This window comes from Orycteropus afer, unplaced genomic scaffold (genome assembly GCF_000298275.1).
Source record: "Orycteropus afer afer isolate SDZICR_OR568_19922 unplaced genomic scaffold, OryAfe1.0 scaffold00124, whole genome shotgun sequence".
NCBI classification, from domain to species: domain Eukaryota; kingdom Metazoa; phylum Chordata; class Mammalia; order Tubulidentata; family Orycteropodidae; genus Orycteropus; species Orycteropus afer.
Genome location: NW_006921711.1, coordinates 7,055,234 through 7,077,335, shown reverse-complemented (window position 1 = coordinate 7,077,335; position 22,102 = coordinate 7,055,234). Strand labels below are relative to the sequence as shown.

The following is a 22,102-nucleotide window of genomic DNA, read 5'->3' as shown; positions in this document are numbered from 1 at the left end:
CCTCTGCAACCTTCTCCACTTTTCCACCAGGGAGTATAGACCTCAGGTAGAATGGGGAGGGGTGAAGAAAGATAGCCTACAAAAAACTACCTCAGAGTAGGAAGTCCAATGATCAATAAGAATTCCTAATGAACTTCCCTGCCAAACAGAAGCAATACTCTGTGTCTGCTTGTCTGGAGCCAGTGAGATAGGTTCAGACTCCATTGATGAGAGGCTGCATACATGAATCTAAGTAGAACTCAGTTGTGTACACACACACACACACACTCACACACACACTCTCACATACACACACACAGAGAAGCAGAGGGTAAGACTTCAGAGTCCTCTCATTTCCTCAGGCTGCTTGGACCCTCTAAGTCACTTGCTACAGTTCAGGAAGACAGAGCAAGGAGGGAGAAGCCCAGAGCAAAGGCCCAGGGCCCAGGAACCAGAGACCTCCATGGTCTGTGCATTGCTGGCCTTGTCCAGTGTCAGGCAGCCTTCCAAAGGCTGGGCACTAACTTTCACTTGTCAGCTGTTCCCAACACCTTTCCTCCTTAAGCCAGGAATCAGACGTTGAAGCTGGGTGTGACTATGGCTGACTGCAGGGCCAAGCAGGTCCACCCGAGAGCTTGCAGCCTCAGAGATGCCAAGCCTGAGCTGAAGAGAACCTTAATCAACACAAAGATTACATAAAAAGGTCTGAAATGCCTCTTGATTCTCAACTCAAGAGTCTCCCTACTAGGCACTGCCCTCATTCTTAGCAAAGGTCACACCAAGCCTTACACCCAAGCCTTGTGCCCGCCACCCCACATGTCAACAGCCTATCATGGTCTATGCCTGGCCCCAGATGGGCTTGTACACGGTGGACTCAGGGAGGCCAGCTTTGTCACAGTGAGTCTCTCATCTTGGTTCAGGGCCTGTTCTTTCTTCTGCCAACCCAGAGCGTCTGAACATGGCCTAGGAGCCATGCTTCAAAAACAAACAGCAAAAACAGCCATAACTACTAGGCCATCAACTCACCAAATTACGAACCTCACTCTACCAATAGCCCCAGGGGCTTGGCATTGTGGTCCTCATTTTATAGAGGCAGTTCTGAGAGCTTAAGGAAGTTGGCCCAGGTTAGATAGCAAGTAAAAGCAAAACTGGACTCAAGTCCAGGTCAGTCAGGACTTGAAAGTTGTACTCAAACCTCCAGATAGCTCTGCAGCTCTGAAACTGGGCTCCCAATCCAACCCAGACACCCAGTCCTAGAAGCAATGGCCAAAGGTAGCTCTTAGGTACCTGCCCATGCTCTTCCCTCCTGAAGGACCAACTTCCCCACGTTCTGTCTCTGGGAGCTGACTCTGCCCAGCACTTCCTCCCTGCCTTCTCAGCATGCTGGTGATATCCTGTGCCACTCTCACAGCAGAGGGATATTTGGGCCAAAGATCTTCACCCCACAGTAAGCTCAGTGAAACCAGCCTGGTCAAAGATGTGGATCAGGACCATGGCACCAAGTCTTCCATGCAAATGATGAAAAAAATGTCCCATGTAGACTCTTCACAGCTCTCAGCTCATGGGAGCCCTAAAACTATCCCTTGAGGTCAAAAGAGCCTGACTTACCAGCCCTATTTGAGAGGAGGTAAAACTGAATCACTGAGAGGAAGTCACCCCGAATGTCCCCTAGTAAGCTGAGAGTGGGCAGGGATGGCTCCCTATCTTAGGAGTGTCACTCTCTTGTCTGGTCCTGCCCTTCAGGACTAGGGATGGGGTCAGTTAGGAGGAGGAGACAGATGAAACTCTGTGCAGCCAGAGGTCACCTCTGGCCTTAAAGCCTTCCTGATGGGTTCTTGCACCTACAGAGAATCCCTAAGGGTCTGGGCTGGGACAGCCAAAACCTCTGGTCCTTGGTGACTCAGGCCCTTCCTTGGGAAGCAGCAGGGGTGGTGGGACTTAAGATGTCTGGCAGCAGAGCCTGGGGAGAGGGTGGGAGGCTCAGGATGCCCTTATCAGAGGGCAACAGATGAGAGCATGCTGTCTCCCATCCTTCCAGGGCATGTGGTCAGGCAGCCCGAGTTGCTTCAGAAGCTACAGCCCAGGGAATTACATCACAGGAGCCAAGGCTCACACAGAATGGTCTCCCACTGCCGGAGTGCCTCAGGAAGGGTCCTGGGGAGATGGGGCAGCAGGAACTTGGAGCTTTGCCACTGAGAAGCATGACAAGGGACAGGGGTCAGTTGGCATCATGTAGCCTCACCCATCAACTCATGATAGGGGGACTTTTGAGTTTCTCTTGTGGGGGAGACAGGCTGTACTGAAGCATCTACACTCCCCAGGCTCAGCTGAGCAGGGTAGGAGAGTGGGTTGGTCTGTGGCCAGGACTGAGGTCTTCTTTAGTGGCTAGTAAACAGAGTAAAGCCACCTGTCCTATGGGATGCACTAATCTCAGCCTTAGAACAGCCACTAGCCTTCCCAGCATAAAGGCCAGGTGAACTCAAAGAAGCCCTTCTTGGGAGAGCTCCCTGTGACTTGACCCCCTCATTACTAATTCTCTGGCAACCTATCCTCTTCTCCCCACTGCCTTGGAGGTACCCAGTAGGCCACCCTCTCCCTTGGCACTGGGCTTGGAAGGTCTTTTGCAGCAGGTGGTACAGAGGGGATCCTGGGTGGCAGGGCAGTGACAGGCTCAGGGATGGGAGTGCAGGCTGGCTGGGATCCCTTTTTAGCTGAGCCCCTGCTAATCTTCAGAAGGACCCTGCTTTCCCTTCTCATGTCTCTTCTGGGGCAAATAGGTGCAATTCAGACTTTTCCTTCTAAACTAACTCTTCTGTAGTAATTTCTGAATACCCTAGCTGAGTGGGACATCCAGACACCTAGAGGGAGGCTGAGATGAAGCTGGCAGGGTCTAGCAGGACCTGTTCCTGTGATTTGATTTGAAATTTCCATCTTCAGAGACCATGCCTTATTCTCTCCATACTTTGCAGTCTCCTGAAGATCCCTGGGAAGAACTCCTGGCTGTGTATGAGCTTGGCTTGGGCAACAGCCTTGGGATCAGGGCTTTATGCACAAACTCCTGTGAGACACTGCTGTGGGCACCATGATGGGTCATCCCCAACACAGCACTATTAAGGAAAGTGCTTCCTTCCCATCTGATCTGGGTGGAAGAGCTTAATTGAGCCTAGGATGAAGCCAGAACCACAGGGACATCTCCCATTGGGCCCAGAACAAGGAGGGCAGCAGGACGGGAGAGCAGAGAACCTGCTCCTGGGCCAAAGTTTATATTCTTAAAAACCTCTCAAGCCTGGTTCCTGAAAGCAACAGCCTTTGATTCCCCCAAGGGCTTGCTCCAACCTGTCCCCAATTGTCCTGCTTCACTCACAGTCCCAGGGAAGCTGAACCTACTGAAGGGACAATGGGGCCAACTTTGGCACCTGCACAGCACACTAAGAACATCTCCATCCTCTTCTTTCAACTTTGGGGTGGGGGGCTCAGCCATCCAGGCTTGGAGGTGGCCATGTTTTCAGAGGAGGAGTGACTCTTTGTCCCTTGTACCCGTCAGAGGCTGGTGTCCTCACAAAACCACAGCTGTGAGGTAAGGCTAAGATGTCCTAATTCCTAGGAGACTGGCTCCCATGGCGGGGTACCAGTTCTAATCAATGTTCCTTTCTGTAGGTCAACTCTCCAAGGGTGCTCTAGGCTCCAGAGTTCACAAATACTGAGCCAGACAATGTGTCTCTTGTTATCTATTGACTGTTTTCATAATGAATCCATTACTTAAACACCAAGATGACTTTGACTGACTGGTAGTATTTCCCATCATGTTGTATCATGTTGAAAAAAGATCCCAAGGTCATATCTGTGCTCAGGGGGAAAAAGCGCTGATTGATTAGCAATGTCTGTCACAGGTGAGGGACTGGAGAGGGAGGATGTCCATGCTGTGCCTTTCCTGGTATCGCACTGTAGATTTTTGGAAGCACTTGCATATGTATCACCTCATTTGATTAGAACAACACTGTGCTCTAGGAATAGTGAAAGTTATTATTCATTTTACAAAGGGGGCTGTCAGGAGCATGGATGGTAAGTGTTTTTCCTAAATCATGTGAGTAAATTGTGGCTAGATACCCAAGGATGAGAGCTCAGATGTCCTCAGTCCAAGGCCAGTTTAGGGAAGTCACTAAGCTTAGGGAACACTTGAGATCAACACATGCCAAAGCATTCCCATGTCTTTGGGACAAGAATGCTTAGTAACTCTTCCTCAGGGTTGAAATTTGCTATTCTTTATGCATATGTGTGGGATGCTGGCAGGAACAGAGCGCATGGCAAGGGGATGGGCTGCCCACGCTGGAACCAACTGCCCCTCTGCTTGCCTATAACTTTAGAAGGGACAGGCCTGGTTTTGACTTGCTCCAATTTCATTAAATTAGCAAGGCACCCCAGGAAGAGAAAAGGGACCATTTCAAACACATCTGCAGGGAGTCACTCTGGACAGCTGTTCAGTTACCATGGAAACCCACCCTTGGAAACTGCTTCCATTTCAGGAAAATAGCTACAAACAATAATAAGCATAAATGAAAAATGGTACACTTATGACTTGAAAACTGTACTTGTTATTGGATTTCATTGGGTCTCAGGGGCTGAGATGGAAGGCTCATATCCGAGAACACAGTGGCTGGCTGTGGGCCTAATGACAGAGCCTGCATCCTCCCTCCCACCTCCCTAATCAAGTTTCTGGATGTGACTTCCGCAGAGGCATTTATCAGAGAAGCTAATGTCTGAATCGTGGGAGGCAGGAGGATGTCCCTCGTCAAAAAATAAACAGCTGCTGAGCAGACTGGAAGGTAACATGGAGCCATGTGGACGGGGAATGTGGGTTAGGGGGTGATGTTGCTGCACATACACATGGGCCCCAGTTAGACAGCCTTAAAAGAAATGAGGCACTGAGAATAAGAGCTGAACTTAAGACTCTCTGCACTAGTCCATTTTCAAGCACCTTCAGGTTTGCAGAAGACCTTATAAAGATGACCTGGTCCAGCTCCTCCCCTAAGTGATGTCTACATTCTCTTGGCAATATCCTTGCCAAATGATTTCTGAGTTTGTGTTGGACTAAGAGTTACAACGTTTTTCCTGACACTAACTCCCTGTTGGTTCTTGAAATCTAACTCCCTGTTGCTTCTACTCATAAAGAAATCCGACCCCTCTTGGCAATAAGCCTGCAGCCATCTGGAGTCATTCTCCTGATCTTTCCATGTTCTCCATGTGGTGAAGGCAATGATACCCTAGTAACCTTCTCCTCAAACAGCTCTCGAGGGAGATATCTGAGGTAGAACCCAGACTCTAACAAGGGAGGAATATGTCACTAGCTGTGGACTCCTAAATTATATTTCATATACAGGCTTTATGCTTTTCAGATTATTCCATTTTTCTGCTACTTGCTCTTGGAAAACAGCTAAGACAGGCAGGAAAAAACCTATTTCTAGGGTCTGATACCACAACCACCTGGTAGAGCAGGTATTTAATAAATGTTTGTTGGACCAGAGAATCCTTACTGGATAGATAACTCAAATGGAGGTTCAGAGAAGGTAGCTGACTTGCTTGCTCATGATCACCCAGGAAGAGAGAAAGTCAGGATGAGAGCACCAGCATCCTATCTCCCAGCCTCCAAGCCTTCCCACAGGAAGGCCCCTCTCTGGCAACCAAGTCTGTGAGCATCAAGCTTACAACTGGGGTCAGCAGGTCCTTAGGCTCCTGGGCCCTCTTACTACTGAGGGGTCATTCTTAATATGTGCTTGAGTTCATCTGACAAGAGCACACAACCAGATCATGCACTTCTTCCAGCAGTAAGACATGTTCTGAAATGGGGGCTGTTTCATGCAGCCTGAGGGGGTGGCCTGGGGACCCCTAGAAAGAACAGCATTTTGGTATCTGCCTAGAATCTGGATTTTCCTTCAGTACAAGGATTTGATGAGCAACAAAGAGCCCTTTGGAACCATGTCACCTTATAGAAACCTACAGCAAAAAGGAAGTCACAAAGATTATCAGTCAGCCTTCCTAGGTTTTTTCATTTACCCAGACCCTGACCAAGGGCAAACCACCTGCCTATACAAAATAAATTGTCTGAACTTGCTCCTGTGGCTTTCAGCCAAACAATAGATAGGCATTTGGGGTGAACATTTACATCAGGTATATACTCCTTGGAATCAATTGTGGGAAAACAGAAGGGCAGTGTTTGCACAGGGAGACAGCTGGGGGGGTACTTGGGAGGGAAGGATACAGGGAAGATGTAACTACAGGGAGGAAGTGGGAAGAAAGCTGATACACTGTGGGGAACTGCAGTCAATGTCTTGAAACAAAATGTGTATGAAGCTGCTGCATGGAAAATGAATTTGCTTTGTCAACTCTTACCCAATTACAAAAAAAAAAAAAAAAAAAAAAAAGTCTTCTCTGACAGCAGGAGGAAGCCACCTCCCCCAGATGCCAGAGAACAGCAGGCAAGGCACTGGCCACAGGGGAGGGAGAGTGGAGGGAAGGAGGGGATGAGAAACATACAGGCAAGGGGACAGGAGGCGGGGAGGAAGCAAGATGGGGGAGGTGAGGTAAGAGGGAACATGAGGGTGGGGTGAGAAGCGGGGAAACATGGTGGGGTGAGGTGGAGATGGGTGCTCACTCACCAGACTGTGCATGATACGCACGCCATCCGGGTTCACTGTGAGCGCCTCCTGGTACAGCTGCTTGGCATCCTCCAAACTGCCCTTCAACTCGGCCAGCCGGCCCCGCATGTAGAGCACCGAGTGTGAGGTGGGGAAGAGGCCTGCTGCCTCCTGGATGCAGAAGCCTGCTTCCTTGAGGTGTTGCTGCTCCATGAACAGCTCAGCTGCGAAGCCAGAAGGGCAGTGGGAGGTGTGAGTAGTGGGCAAAGTTGGAGGCAGCGGCCCCTCACAGATTCCCCCATCAGCCTCCAAGGTATAGTGACTGAAACTGTCCCACTGAGTTACAGCTTACTTGGGGAGGCAGCATTAACACTAGGTAATTGTTTTTGAGTGCTTACTATACACTAGGCATCATGCTAAGTGCCCCATACTGATGGCCACACTCAATCCTCGCACAAACCCTGGAGAACAAGTAATTTATTAACACTCTGCTTTAAAGATGAGGCAGCTGGCACAGAAAGGTTAAGGAACTTGCCTAAGGCCACAGGGAGAGTGATGATTTACATGGGTGTCTGGCTTCACAGCCTGGCAGTGGGGACGTGGATGGTGTCCCCTGGTGACTCTGGCTTCTTTTTCAGTGTCTCTTCACTTCTTTTGTTCTTTATGTGTCTGGGCACAAGGAGGTGAAACTAGATACTGTTGATGCGGCCTCCTGGTCCAGGAGAGGCTGACTGTGACGCACTAACTCCACCCAGTGTGATCAGGACGAGATAGGGTGTGCTCAGAACCCCCAGGGAGAACCAAGGGATCCAGCCAGAAAGGGGGCTGGGAGGACCAGGAGCAGAGAGGCTCTGGGAGAGCTTGCTAAGGGGAGAGCTGGGGCTCCAACCAGGTGATGTTAGGAACAATGACAAAACCAGTGACCTGCACTGAAGTGTCTGTGTGCCGACTGAGCCCATGAAGCTTGGGAGCCCAGCTCAGCTGCTGAGAGGCGGGCAGTTCAAACTCAGCCACTCCTCAGAAGAAAAATGGAGCAATATATAGACTATAGCTTTGGAAACCCTATGGGACAGTTCTACCCTAACATAGAGTCCCTATGAGTTACAAATGACTCAATGGCAATAGGTCTGGTTTGATTTAACCCTTATAAGGATGCTTGGAGGGTCAGCTGATCTTTGACAAAGGCCCCAAATCCATTAAATGGGGAAGAGAATGTTTGTTTAATAAATGGTGCTGGCAAAACTGGAGATCCATTTGCAGAAAAAGGAAACAAGATCTGTACCTCACACCACACACAAAAACAAACTCCAGATGGATCAAAGACTTAAATGTGAAACCTAGAACTATACAGTTTCTCAAGGAAAATTTAGGGTCAAACTTAAGGGCCCTAGTATTTGGGTTAAATAGACTACCAAGCATAATTCAAAATGCACCAACAGCAGAAGAGAAGCCAGATGATTGGGACCTTCTAAAAATTAAATGTTTATGTGCTTCCAAAGACTTCTCCAAAAGAGTCAAAAGACAACCTACAGATTGGGAAAAATATTTGGTAATAACATATCTGACAAGGGACTTATCTCTAGAATTTATAGAACACTCCAACACCTCAATAACAAAAAGACAAACAATCCAATTAAAAAATGGGCAGAAGACATGAATAGACACTTCACCAAGGAGGATATTCAAGCAGCCAACAAACATATGAAGAAATGCTCACGATCATTAGCTATTAGAGAGATGCAAATCAAAACAACAATGAGATACCATCTTGCTCCAGCACTAGTAGCAAAGTTCAACAAGACAGAAAATAACAAATGCTGGCGAGGTTGTGGAGAGATTGGGACTCTCATACACTGCTGGTGGGACTGTAAAATGGTACAACCATTGTGGAAAGCAGTATGGCGATTCCTTCAAAAGTTGGAAATACAAATACCATTTGACCCAGCCATCCCATTACTAGGTATATACCCTAAAGAAGTGAGAGCCATAACAAGATCAGATATATGCATGCCGATGTTCATTGCAGCACTATTTACAATAGCCAAATCTTGGAAACAACCTAGATGTCCAACAACTGAGGAATGGATAACCAAACTTTGGTACATTCACACAATGGAATACTATGCAAGGCTAAAGAATAATGTAGAATCTGCAAAACACCGCATAACGTGGATGAACTTGGAGGGCATTATGCTGAGCGAAATAAGTCAGTCACAAAAGGACAAATATTGTATTAGTCTGTTATTGTAAAAGTTAAGGAAAGGTTTATATATTGGAGGACATTTTCTTTGTTGGTTACCAGGGGTGGGAGGGGAGGGGAGGGAATGCTGTTAGATAGATAGAGATAAATATTGATTTGGGTGAAGAGAAGTGCAATGTACCAAATGTGAGTGACCAATATGGCAGCATTGAGGATGAGAAAGACATAGAGAGTTACATGGGCAGTACAGACAACAAATATGAAGCCCTTTGCATATACAGTACTGAGTTGTCAATGAAAGCAAACATGGGTATAGGGACGGATAGATGGGTGAACAAGCTAAACAATTAGGTATGTCTAAATGGAGAGTGTATCCAAGATTATATATAGGGTTGGAAAACAATGGGCCTATAAGTTCATGTGAATGATCAGAATTCCCAGGTGTATAGTAGAGCTGACAAGGGGCAAGGTTATGGTCATTACTTGGTCACAGCCAGCTACCCAGAGGAACCGAGTAGTTGATCCTGCGGGCTTGGGACCATAGTCGCAGGGGACATCAAGCTCAATTGGCATAACATACTATACAAAACATTGTTCCACCTCCTACTTTGGCGAGTAGCGACTGGGACCTTAAAAGCTAGGAAGCTGCCATCTAGATGCAACAACGGTCTCTCCTCGTCAAGAAGAAAGAAGAAAACCAAAATTAATGGAAACAACCAGTCCTAGAGACTGGTATACCATCCGATCTGCAACCTATACAACTATGAGACCAGAAGAACTAGATGGTGCCCAGCTACCACTGCCATCCACTTGGAAGGGATGTAGGAGATCCTGCATAAAGAGGGAGAACAATGTGGTAGAAAACTCAAAATCATTTGGAGGCAAAAAAAATAAATAAATAAATAAGAAGGTGGGAACCAGGTTTGCTGGTCCAATGGAGCCTGGTGTAACCACTGAGACTATGGCCCCTAGCTGCCCTTCAGGTCTGGAATTGAACCCACAACTGTGGTTTCCAGCCAAACAAAGTACAGGCATGTGAGTTAAACATTTACCTCAAGTAGACACATGCCCTGGAGAGAACAATCATGGGAGAAGGAAGGGCTGCTTATGCACAGGGAGATAGCTCAGGGTGCAGAAGAGTATGAAGGGATGGACACTGGGAGGAGGTAACTATGGGGAGGAAGTGGGAGGGGAGCTGCTGCATTGTAAATTTTGGTCAATGTCAGGAGACAAAGTATATGTGAACTGCTGTATGAAAAGTGAATTTACTCTGTAAATCTTCACCCAAATCCTAAAAAAAAAAAAAAAAAAGGGATGCTTGGAGGGAGGCAGGTGCTATCATGAGTTCCACTTTAACAAACCAGGCTGAGGTGAGGACCTCGCCCCGATTCCCTCTGTGCGGAAGAACAAAGGCAGGGCTGGAAGCTTCACCAGCTCCTCAACCTCCCTCTGAAGCTCAGGACTTTCCACTGCACCCTGGGAAGGAGTTGATGCTCACAACCTTTTTTGTCCGCAGGTAGTGAAGCAACTGCTCCAGGACCAGTTAGGATTCTTTCCTAGACCAACCCTGACGATTCTGGGCCACTGCACACAGGTATGCACTTCCTGCCTTGCTGTAGAGGGGCACACCACAGCAGGTGCTGTCAGAGATGCTGTTGGGGGCTGTGGCTCAGCCTCCCCACTCACACTGCCCATTCAGCCTTCCTTTCTCAGTGGCCAGGGCTCAGCTACCCCATTCCGGGGCTGGGGTGCATACTGAAGTCACAGAAGGATCACAACATAGACAGGGAGTGCAGCAAGTTAAACAGAGCCTGACTTGTGATTGTGCCAAGAGCTTTTCCTAGTAAAGGCTGAGAGCTGAGGTTATGCTAGTTCAAATATGTCTGGGGTGGGGTGGATAAAGGATCTCCAAAAGAGGTTCCCAGAAAGGTGGGCAAACCAGGCCCAAGCAACCCGCCTAATCAAGACCATGACTATAGCATAGCACTCAGGGTCTTTTGCACAAACATTGTCTAAGGTTCACTATGCAAGAAAAATAACCTGCAACATCTTAGAAATGGCACGGGTTGTCAAAGGGGCACTCATTCTCTAGTGGAGATGAGAATTTGGAAGAATCTGAGAATTAATTAGAAAACAGACAAGGCAGGCTTCCATGATAAGGAAAAGAGAAATGCAGGCTCTAGTCTCTAGAAACAGCCTGGACTGGAGATTGCAAGACAGAAAGCCCTGGAAGGAGAGGCCTATAAATGCCAGCTTTGAACTGAAGGCCTTGCTGGGCCATGATGGGGCTCAGGGCCACCCCAGTCTCCATGCTCTTGCCAGGCTCTGGAGTCATGTTCCCTTCCTGAGCTGCTGCCTTGGGATCCCAGTAGGCAGCCATTGTAACTGAGCAGTCATCACGCAACTCTTGAGCACTGTGTGCCCAGCCCTACCATGAAAGGAAGAGTAAGCCAAGGAGCACTGAGCCATCAAACCATTACTTGAGACAGGGCAGTGGAGGCAACAAATGTCAATTCTGAGTGCAGTGGGAACTCAGGAGGGGTTGGCCTGGGCAGGTAAGGTCAGGAACGCCTTCCTGGAGGAGGCAGCAAGCAAAGGAACTGGGGCCCAGGGCTGCAGGAGCACTGGGCCTGCAGACAGGAGAAGGGAGGTTATGTTGACAAGGAGGGCCATGCTCCAGGGCAGAAGCAGCCAAATCCCCCAGGGTCACAAGAGGAAAGGGCAGAAACAGCAGACAGCGTATAGGCAGACAGCGTATAGTTTGGAGGTGGGAGCTCCTCCTGCACCAGTTCCTGCGGATGCTTCCTCCATCGGCATGAGCCAAGAACCAGGAACCAGGTTCTCCACTCCCTTAGACCTTGCCCAACAGCCTCTCCCAGGCCTGGCCCACCTGGCCACAGCACGGCTCATTAAGCTGTTTACAACTTGCCACCCTGCCTCCCAAGGGGGCCCCTGTTCCCTCAATGGAGAAGCATCCACAGTGCCTTCACATCAACAGATTTCAATTACAGAAGTCTCACCAGCTCCCCTCCTGCTCTGGGCCTTTCTGAGGCCCTTGGCTTGTCGGGCTGGCCAAACACCAGAAAGAACATGTCCTGAAAAATAGGCAGAAGACTCAGTTCTGACGGGCCTCATTACAATGTAGGCAGGAAACCAGTTGACAGAACAGAGCCAGAGAAGTGAGGTCTCTTGAGGGGTGTGCTCAGGGCAGGCCTCTGCCCTGCAGAGAGACCCACAGGCCCAGAGCTGCAGGGAGCACCCTTCTTCCTAGCCTGTGTCCCTGGGCAGTTGCCCTTAGGCCTTGCCTGTCATTTTACCAAACATGGTACTCCCTAGGCAGTGGCACCATGCCCACCCGTCACCGGGATCTGTTCCCTCCTGGCCCCGAGTGCAGGGCCCTGCAGTCACACCCTGTCCGCCTGCCTGCCCAGGAATGGATGATCCTTCACTGTTATTGGATTTTCCCTGCAGTCGTCAGCACCCCAGCAAATAGGGATGTAATGTCAAAGGGGCCCCTCTTCTTCCCACAGCTCCTTTGCTCTCTCTCCTTCTCTCAGGTTTCCCTCCCCTCTCATCTTCCTCCCTGCCCTCCTCTCCCGCCTGGGGGCCTGTGTCTCCCGTTTTCCTTCTCTTTCCTCCATCTCTCTCTACTCCACCATCCCCCTCACAGTGCCGCTAGGGTGTCTGCCTTTCTCTCTCTGCAGGCTACAAATGGAAAACATCTGTTCCCTAGAGCTTTGTGAGAGTTCCTTGTATTATTTTTTTCTGAGGCTGCCTGGCTTAACTATCCACACAGAACCAAGTTGGCCCAGTCTTCCTATCAGTGTGGCGTTTCCTCACCTCTCCTTCAAACTCCAGGCTTGAGGCTGGGGGTGGGCTTACTGCCCTCAAGCTATCTCCACAGCCCTCTGAAGGCTTGCCTGCAGGCTGGCCTTGAGCTAAGCAGAGTGAGGGAGAGCCCAAGGCTACATGTAAGGCCTTTCTGGGGCTTCACCAAGTGAGGTATGCTCCCTAGGAAGAACCTCCCCTGAGACCTCAGAAAAGAGAGGGAGCCATCAGGGTAAGAGCCCAGAGGCCCCAGGGGGCTGGAGGGAAATAAGGTTAGGCCCTAGAAAGAATCCAGCCTTGGCTAGCCTTGACCTCCAGTGCAGTCATCAAAACTTCCCCCAAAAGGAAATAAGTATCCTTTCCCATAAACAGACCCTCAGAGCATTTGGATACTAGAATCAGGCAGAGGTAAGCATAGGGGAAGGGAAGGAGGAATAAGGGAGAGGGCCAGGAGAGCTGCAAGAGAGAAAGACCAGTGATACAACGCAGAGACTTCAAAGGTCTAAAGGATTCTGCAGGTTCATCTAAGACCCTCTACCTTCCTGGTGTAGACCACGGGGACCTAGAGAAGGGACATAATTTGTGTAAGGTCCTGAGGGAGTCGGAGGCTGTGTGGGCCTGGGATCTTGACTTCCTGTCCTGAGTATGCTCTCTTTAGGGATTCAGGAAGTTGGGAGGAGGGGATGATGGGCAGAGAGGGAGGGAAGTAGATACAGGCAGAGCAAGGAAGAGGGGCTAAAGACAGGAAGGAGAGAGAAGGGTAAAGATCTGGTAAAAGAAAGGAGAGTGACGGAAGACAAGGAAAAGACAAGTGGAAAGAGGGACACAAAGTATAGAGGAGCGTGAAGTGCCAAAAGGAAGAAACAGTTTCTCCTTTGACTATAATTTTATAATAAATATACCCGTAACTATGTCCATATAGTAAACATGGACAGGCCTGGGTGCCCCATCTCTGTTTCTCCAACATGCCCAGCCTTTCTACCGATAGCCTCCACCCACAGGCCCACCTGCAGAGCCAGGGCACTAGTATGAATGGGGCATTTGGGAGCTGACTCGGACCAGCTTCCCCCAACCAGAGACAGCCCATGATCCCTTGGGCCTCCAGTGCAGGTGAGCTCTCCTTACATCTATTTCCTCTCTCTGGCACAATGCCCCCTCCAATAGGTGTGAGTGGCTGTGAACAGAGGGGAAGGGGCAGCCAACTCCTCTGGAAAGCACTTTGGGACCTCAGGATCCTGGGGCCACTATGAGGCACGGTGCCTCCCCAATTCTCACAGCCCCACTGTCAAAAAGGCAGCACTCCCGATGTGTCTGAGAATTGGAGAGCCTGTGAGGCTTTCTCATACTGCACTGAAGTGGGAGGGAGGCCTGAAGGGGGAGGAGGGGAAGACAAGAGTTGGGAGAGGAAGGATGTGACATTTCCCAACCAAAGAGTGAATTCATGATAGAACTTAACTGCTGAAACAGATTGAAATGCAATTTATCTTAAGCCAGACCAGTGAGATTAGCCCATTCCAAAATGATAAAGGGTGCTTTTCCTCTTCCTGCAAATTTGCTGCAGCTGGTGGAATCATTAGGCAGAGGAGGGTGGGAGTGGGGGTGCTGATGACAACATTCTTAACCTGGGGCAGGCAGGGGTGGGTTTAGGGAGAGGGCATTGCCTTGGTGATCTGTTCCTGGCAGCCCTTCATTCAACAGGTACTCAGTAGATGCCAGCTCGTGATGATGGTAATGATAGTGGCCAAAGGAAGGGAGAGAGTTCACACAGTGTAAAGTGCTCTGGAACCTTCCCACGCTCATATGGAAGACCTAGGGCCTTCTCACTCCCCCTTCCTGGCTATGGTAGCTGCCACCAAATCTATTCTTCCCTTCTTATACACTGATCCCTGACTTTTAATGGGACGTGTTAAAAAAAAAAAAAAAAAAAATTAAGATCCTGGATAGAGTGGGAGAACAATGGAACAATGTGGAACAAAACTCAAAATCATAAAAAAATGACCTGGTTTACAGTCTGATAAGAGACTGGTGAGACCCCCAGAGACTTTGGCCCCTAGTCACCCTTCATGTTAGGAACTGAACTCATTCCCATGGCTTCCAGCCAAACAACAGACAGGCATATAGGGTGCATATTTACATCACGTAGATACACTCCTTAGAGTGATCTGATCAATCATGGGAGAACAGAAGGACAGTGTTTGCACAGTTGTTTGCTTGGGAGGCAGGAACGCACAGAAAAGAAGGATAATGGGAAGAGGTTAACTATAGGGAAAAAGTGGGAAGACAGCTGTTACACTGTGGGGAATTGTAGTCAATGTCATGAAACAAAATGTGTATGAGCTGCTGTATGAAAAATGAATTTCCTCTGTAAACTTTCACCCAAATCACAATTAAAAAAGAAAAAAAAGTCAGTTGCTGTCGAGTTGACTCGAACTCATGGTGACTTGTGTGTGAGTAGAACTGTGCTCCATAGGGTTTTTTAACACTGATTTTTCAGAAGATTGCCAGGACTTTTTTCTGAGGTGCCTCTGGGTAGACTCGAACCTCCAACCTTTCTCTTACCAGCTGAGTGTATTAACTAGGTGCATCACCCCGGGACTCCAATGGGGCATAATGAGAATAATGATGTTTCCCAGAGTCCTCGGCAATGAGGTTTGGCCATGTGACTAAGTTCTGGCCAATGGATTATGCTGTGAAGTGATGTGTGCAAATTCTAGGACATGACCTTATAGGGAGGGGTATGCCGTCTTGCCAGTTTATCTTCTGCTTTGGACTGTGAATGTGGTGATCCATCTTGGACCACATGGGTAAAAGTGATATCCTAGGGATAACAGCCAAAACAACAACAACAACAAAAAAGGAAGGAGCCCGGGGCCCTGGACCCAGGAGAGCAAAGCTATCACATCAGCCAAGGCTGTCATCTCTGTTTTGTTACAGGAGAGAAAAACAATGTCCACTTTGTATAAGCCACTGCTATTCTGGATCTGTTACATGCTCTCAAACCTACCTCCTAATACCACACAGCCCAACCCTTACTTGGCACCACATTCAAAGCATTCAGATTCTGTTCTCAGTTCTCATCTGTGAGGTTACATCTAGGATAATATCCACAGAAGAATGGCTAAGCACAAATTATTGAAAGGCATATGTTTGTACTGATATTCCCAAGCCTAATTACAGGCTTGTCAGGAGGGGCTTTCACCTTACTTGGGAGTTTACCAGAACATAATAGCATCTCTGGCACTCAGCAGTGTGTCTGAGAAATGCAAACAGGATGGTGACACGCAAAAATATTTTCATCTGCTGATGTAGTAAACGAAGCAAACATTAAAATGGCAGGCCTTGGGAGTTCCAGTGTAGGCAGCATGCAGCTCTGGGATTGGATCACTATGGAACACAGCCACGTTTCCTCAAGTTGGGATGCTCCTGTTTAGGGCAGCTTTCTACCCAAGGCACATGCAGGTGCTGGCCTCAGTCTGCCTCACTGGGAGCCCCCAGTGCCTTAGAAGACAGGGTATCTCTGCCTAAGAGGGGTACCTTGCTTATTATTCCTTTGAGTTTTCAACATTTCCTTTCTCTACTTAAGATGCAATAAGCTGTTGAGTGCAGCCCCCACATCTCTCTCACATCAAAGCGACTCTCCTGTGTTAACTGGGGCAATCTTTACATTATTAAAATGCTTCTATGTCTAGCCTTCCTGTGAATCCCTGTTCAATTTCCTTCCCCTGCCAGATTCAGAACTTTCAGCAGTAGAATTGGGGACGGGGGTGGCACATTGTATACTAATGTGTCCACATGTGAAATACGTGTCACAGGAATCTTAGTTTTCAGTTAACAAGCACATTCTAACTCTGACTTGCCAAATCCACAAGTTCCAGTAAGTGATTACTACTTTCTGTCTCCCCTCAGACTACCAGCACCACCACCTTGGGGGGAGGGACAGATAGGAAAGTAATCAGAAAAAGGATGAAGAGGCACTCCTGTGCTCAGAGTGTCATGTGGGCAGTACGAGATCAAGGGGCATGTTTTTAGGATCTGCCTTATCGTATCATCTTCCCCTTTATTTCTCTTCTGCTGCCATTTTAGTTCATTCAGGCACTTACCATCTGTGCCCTTGGTTCTCTCCCTCTTTTTGCTGTAACTGACCTCTCATACCACCATCAGATTAAAGTTTCAAACACTGCCTTCTGGTGAGTCCCTCATTCCCACTCAGCGAGGTATCAAGGGTGCTCGTATCTGTGGTGCATGTCCTCCCTACCACGATGACAAGCGACACAGCCACAGAAGTCCAGCACCACTTACCAAGCCACACACAGTGCAAACACACCCCCTCAGCTCATTCCACCATTATAGGCCTGGGAGGAAACCAGCCTCCAAAGAGATGGGGACTGGCCAGCAGTGGCTGGTATCAGAATCTAGGTCTGTGTGACTGAAGCTGGGGCTTTATGGAGCCTGTCTCCTCAACATTCACTAATCTTCAAAAACTCAACCTACCTCCCCAACACAAAGAAACCTTCAAACTCCATGGTGGCAAGGGTACCAATCAGTTATCTGGAGAGACTATCACCAATTAGTCACCTCCCCTGAATGGTAACCTCACTGTCACCAGTTATTTGCCCTTAATGAACTCCAGAACCAGGCTCCACTTCCTTTGAGGCCCCCAGGCCCCACCTCCTTCTCTAGCTACTCCGTGAGCTCTCTGGGGTTTGTAGTTTTATTCAGGAGAAGATGGCCAAGAAGGAGAGATGGGGCTGTGTTTGAGACTAAAAAGACTATCCATCTGAGTGGATTTCATGACTTTAAGTCCTCTCATATGTGTATTTGCTGCCACAGAACCACTTTAAGGGAGACAGGCAGGTATGTCTCCATTTGATGGATGAGGAAACCGACAGCCAGACGGACTAAGTGACTTGTCCGGAAGCAAACAAGAGAAAGCTGGAACTTGAGCTCCAGGTTCCTGACCCCTAGCCGTTTCTACAAGCACTCTGTTCCCCAGGTAAACCTCATCAGGGGTCCTCATATCCCCAAAGGACAAGACAGGACTCTGAAAGCTTGGGTGGCCTGCAGCTGGGGCCAGAGCACTCACCAGCCTGCAGCCATATCTGTTCCAGTGTGGTCCACAGCTGCATGGGTCCCTGCTTCAGGACCGAACTGGGCATGGTCAGCTCTGACATGGCCTCCTCCAGCCGGGAGGCTGCAATGGATGATGCCCGTTGAGAGCCTGCAGAGCAAGAGGGAAAGGGGTTGAGCAGCAGAATCTATGCTACTGCCTGTAATAGTGGGGGAGAAAAAAAGGTACCTTAATATCTAACAATAGGGATTGATTAAAAATAAATAAGGGCATAATTATACAAATAAGGTTATGTAGTCACGAAGGAGCTCTGGTAGCATAGTGGCTAAAGCACTTGACTGCTAACCAGAAGGCTGGCGGTTCAAACCCACCAGCCACTCCTTGGAAGGAAGGTTGGGCAATCCTACTTCCGTAGTGATACTGCCTCGGAAACCTAAGGAGGGGTCGCTATGAGTCAGGGCCGACTCGACAGCATACAACAACAACAACAACAACAAGGAGCTCTGGTGGTATAATGGTTAAGGCATTTGGTTGCTAACCAAAAGGCTGGTGGTCTGAACCCACCAGGCTCGCCATGGAACAAAGATGAGGTACTCTGCTTCCATGAAGATTTACAGCCTTGGAAACCCAGTGGGGGCTGCTATGAGTCAGAATGGTCTCCATGGTAGTGCGTTGGGTTTTGGTTTATGTATTCATTACAATATATGGATATCAATGTAGAAAGATGCTTGCATTATACAGTTAGGTGAAAAAAGCAGGTTCTAAAAGAGTTGGGTCACATTTTTGTTAAAAGTATGGGCATAGGAAAAAGTTTGAAAGACCATTCATTTCTAGAGGTTGGGGTGGTTAAATTATGGCTGGTTTTTCTTTTTGCTATTTTTACTTTTCGTTTATATGTTACTGTTTCACATAAAAAGCCCCATTCACAGTTGCACAGTGAAGGTTTCTTGAGTAGCAGCTCAGATCAGACCCTGTGCCCCCTGAAGCCTCTCCCCACAGCGGTTCTGGGTGTCCTGGGCCCTACTCAGGATATGTAAACTGCTGAGATTTACAATTCTCATGCAGGTGAAATGCGAGCAATTTTCTGTCACTCTCATAGGTAATACCGGCTCTGATAAACTCAGGGCAATGTTAGTTTAAGACAAGAGTAGTGGGTCCGAATAACTCTGCCCACGGCTCCTTTTAACTGCAAGGTGGCTGTTGTGGTTAGCAGCCACCAAGTTGGCCTGACTCATGGGGACCCCGTGTGTTACATAGCAGAACTGCTCCACAGAGTTTTCTTGGTAATCTGTATGGAAGCAGATATCCAGGCCTTTCTTCCGTGGAGCTGCTGGGTGGGTTCACACCACCAACCTTTACATTAGCAGCTGCTAACCTCAGCTTGTGCCAAACAGGTTCTGTACTCCCTCTGTAGCTGTGCCCTCCTAGAAGAAGGCAGCTGCACAGAGCGCAGGCACTCCTGAGAGGGGCCTATGAAGTCAAGCAAAGCGCTAGGTTTGGCTGTGGAATCAACACCAGCACTTGGAAACGAAGGTGCAGGTTGCCTCATGTCCACAGAAGTGAAGAACAACATTCACCAAAAATATTTTTAAACATTTTTTTAAAAAAGTTGAAAAATGGGAATTTGCAGTTCCTGATTTCATTTGAATTTCCTATGCCTTAGATTTCAGGATGGATTTTAGCAGGAAAAAGTCCACTTTGAACTTGAGAGTTGTAAATATAAGCTCAAGCCATTCCTTTCTATTTGACTCAATTTACTGAGATTAGGAAACTTTACCTCAAGGAGAAATAGTTTCTGTGTTCCACAGCCATCTTTCCACACTCATCTTCCCCCGCCTTCACTCCCACCCACAGGAGGTACAAGTTTTTCTCTTGCCTACCACTCCTGCTCCTAACTATCCACTTTAGGCCGGGAGCCATCACTCCTCAGAGCCATGGTCAGTGCCGAAAGACACTGAAAGGTAGCTTCTTAGTACCAGGGCCCTGAGGCAGCAGTGGGCATGAAGGAGCAGTAGCATTTGGCTAGCTGGGCAGGGCTCTCCCAAGATGCCATACTGCCTGTTGGTACCTTCAGGCCAGGAGGGTGGGTTGTGGGGCTATGTGAAGGGGGCACCCCAGCATGTTCCTTACCAGAGTCAGCCTCGTGGGCGTCAGGCAGAGTCAGGTGCATGCCGCTCTGCTTTTTCAGTGTGAGGCCCTCACCGAAGCTGCTGTCCTTCTCCAGGCCACTGGAAGACAAGAGAGGGCCAGGGCCCAGTGAGGCATGGAAGGGCATCACCTGGAGATGGCTGGCCAGGGAGGACGAGGGAGCCTGACTCTAGGACGCTCTAGGCTGAGTCCAGTTCTGAGCACAGAGCCAAAGTCAGGACCACTAGGAAGAACAGTGACAATCAGAGCTACAGGAAAGATGTGAAATCAGGCTTAGAGTCCTGGAATCCGGCTCAACACTGAGGCTGAACATGATGTTTTAGCTATGTAACCCTGAGCAAAGCTATTTAACTTTTCCAAGCTTTAGTTCCCCTAGCTTGAAGATGAGCACAATGTCAGTCTCAGGATGCTATTGGAAGCAGTAAATGAGACAACACGTATAAGTGGCAAGCAAGGAATGGCTTGGAGCCAAACCACAGATAAGACTTCTCGTAATTATCTTCCCCTGTCACTTCCATGAAGGGACCTCTGTGTGGCTCCAGAAAGAGGCCATCTGGGGGACTTCTTGAAGAGACAGCCCAAGTGGAGGAATTAGCAAAGACCCAAATGGAGAAGGCCGAGCTGAAGCAGTTTGGAGGCTGATGACAGGAGGCTCCGTGAAAAAGGGAATCTGACAGGGCCCCAGGGGACAATCAGATCATTAGAAGTAGACTACAGGGTTTGTAAAGAGCCCCAGTGGTACTCAAAATCATAAAAAAAAGACCAGGTTTGCTGGTCTGATAGAACCTGGTGAGATCCCTGAGACTATGGTCCCTAACTACCCTTCAGGTCTGGAAATGAATTTACTCCTGTGGCTTCCAGCCAAACAAAAGACAGGCATATGGGGTGAACATTTACATCAGGTAGATATACTCCTTGGAGTGATAAATTGTGCAAGAATAGAAGGGCAGTATTTGCAAGGGAGACAGCTTGGAGGTGGGAGTGCATGGGAGGGAAGGACATAGGGGAGAGGTAACTATGGGGAGGAAGTGCAAAGAGAGCTGTTACAATGTGGGGAGTTGCAGTCAACTTTATGAGACAAAATGTGTATGAACTGCTGTATGGAAAAGGAATTTACTCCGTAAACTTTCACCCAAATCACAATAAAAATTAAGAGCCCTGATGGTGCAGTGGTTAAGCACCCAGCTGCTAACTGTAAGGTCATCAGTTTGAACCCACCAGCCACTCTGTAGGAGAAAGATGTGGCAACCTGTAAAGATTAAGAAAGAATAATAATAAAAAAATCCATTACCATCAAGTCGATTCCAACTCATAGCGACCCTAAAGGGTAGAATCGCCCCATAGGATTTCCAAGACTGTAAATCCTTATGGAAAGATTGATGAACCACCATTCTTTCAGTTAGCAGCCTAGTGCTTTAACTACTGTGCCATCAGGGCTCCTCGGTAGAGACTGCAGCCTTGGAAAGCCTTCAGAGCAGCTCTACTCCATTCTAAAGAGTTGCTGTGAGTCAGATTTGACTTGCCGGCTTGGATTTGTTTTTTTAATGAGCTTTGTCCAAGCAGAAGAGAAAGGGCATGTGCCAGGGAGCCTAGCAGAAGACGGCAGGAGTACATGCTAGAGGTGTAGAGAGAACAGGCTGGGTGGGGTGGGGTGAGGCAGGGCAGGGTAGGTCAGATCTGCAGGCTATAGATCCTGGCCTTGATCCTTAGCTGCCTCACACTAGATTTTACAAGCCCTGGTCTCTGCTCTGTAGCCCCAGGTTCAGAAAAGAATCCTCCCTATCTCCTGGGAAAGCCCTTGGTATCCAACAATTTGCCTCAGGTAGCCCACTTGGCCAACCTGCCCTGTGTTTGGTGGGGAGCTGGGTGGAAGGTCCCCAGGAGAGGTGCATAAGGGGCTTCCTATGTGATGAGCTCAGTCAGCCCTCAGATCAGACGTAGGCCTCAAGGCAAAGCCCACAATCCCTGCCCCTGCTCCTGGGGAGATCACCTGGCAGCCTCACAGCTCTGTGACTCTGAGGTGGAGTTTGGCCTTAAATGTAGGAGACAGACAAGCTCAGAGGGGCCATGTCACAGCCATCCAGATGTGGGTGCATTCTGCCTCTCCAGGCCACCAGCTCCAGGCACTCTTCTGTGGAAGCAGCAGCCCAGGTTAGGCACTGCCTATCCACTTCAGGCCGGGAGCCATCCCTCCTCAGAGCCACGGTCAGTCCCAAAAGATGCCAAAAGGTAGCTTCTTAGTACCAG

At 48.7% G+C, this 22,102-nt stretch overlaps 1 protein-coding gene across 1 annotated transcript in view; it reads right to left on the bottom strand.

Moving 5' to 3' along the window:
• TTC7A (tetratricopeptide repeat domain 7A) overlaps positions 1 to 22,102 on the bottom strand; it is a 159,963-nt gene that overhangs the window by 5,719 nt on the left and 132,142 nt on the right. Inside the window, exons 17-19 of the mRNA XM_007944399.1 lie at positions 19,838 to 19,935; positions 17,723 to 17,857; positions 6,633 to 6,835 (exon numbers count right to left, since the gene is read on the bottom strand). Coding sequence (XP_007942590.1) covers positions 6,633 to 6,835; positions 17,723 to 17,857; positions 19,838 to 19,935 — 436 coding nt within the window. The remainder of the gene's footprint in view (positions 1 to 6,632; positions 6,836 to 17,722; positions 17,858 to 19,837; positions 19,936 to 22,102) is intronic.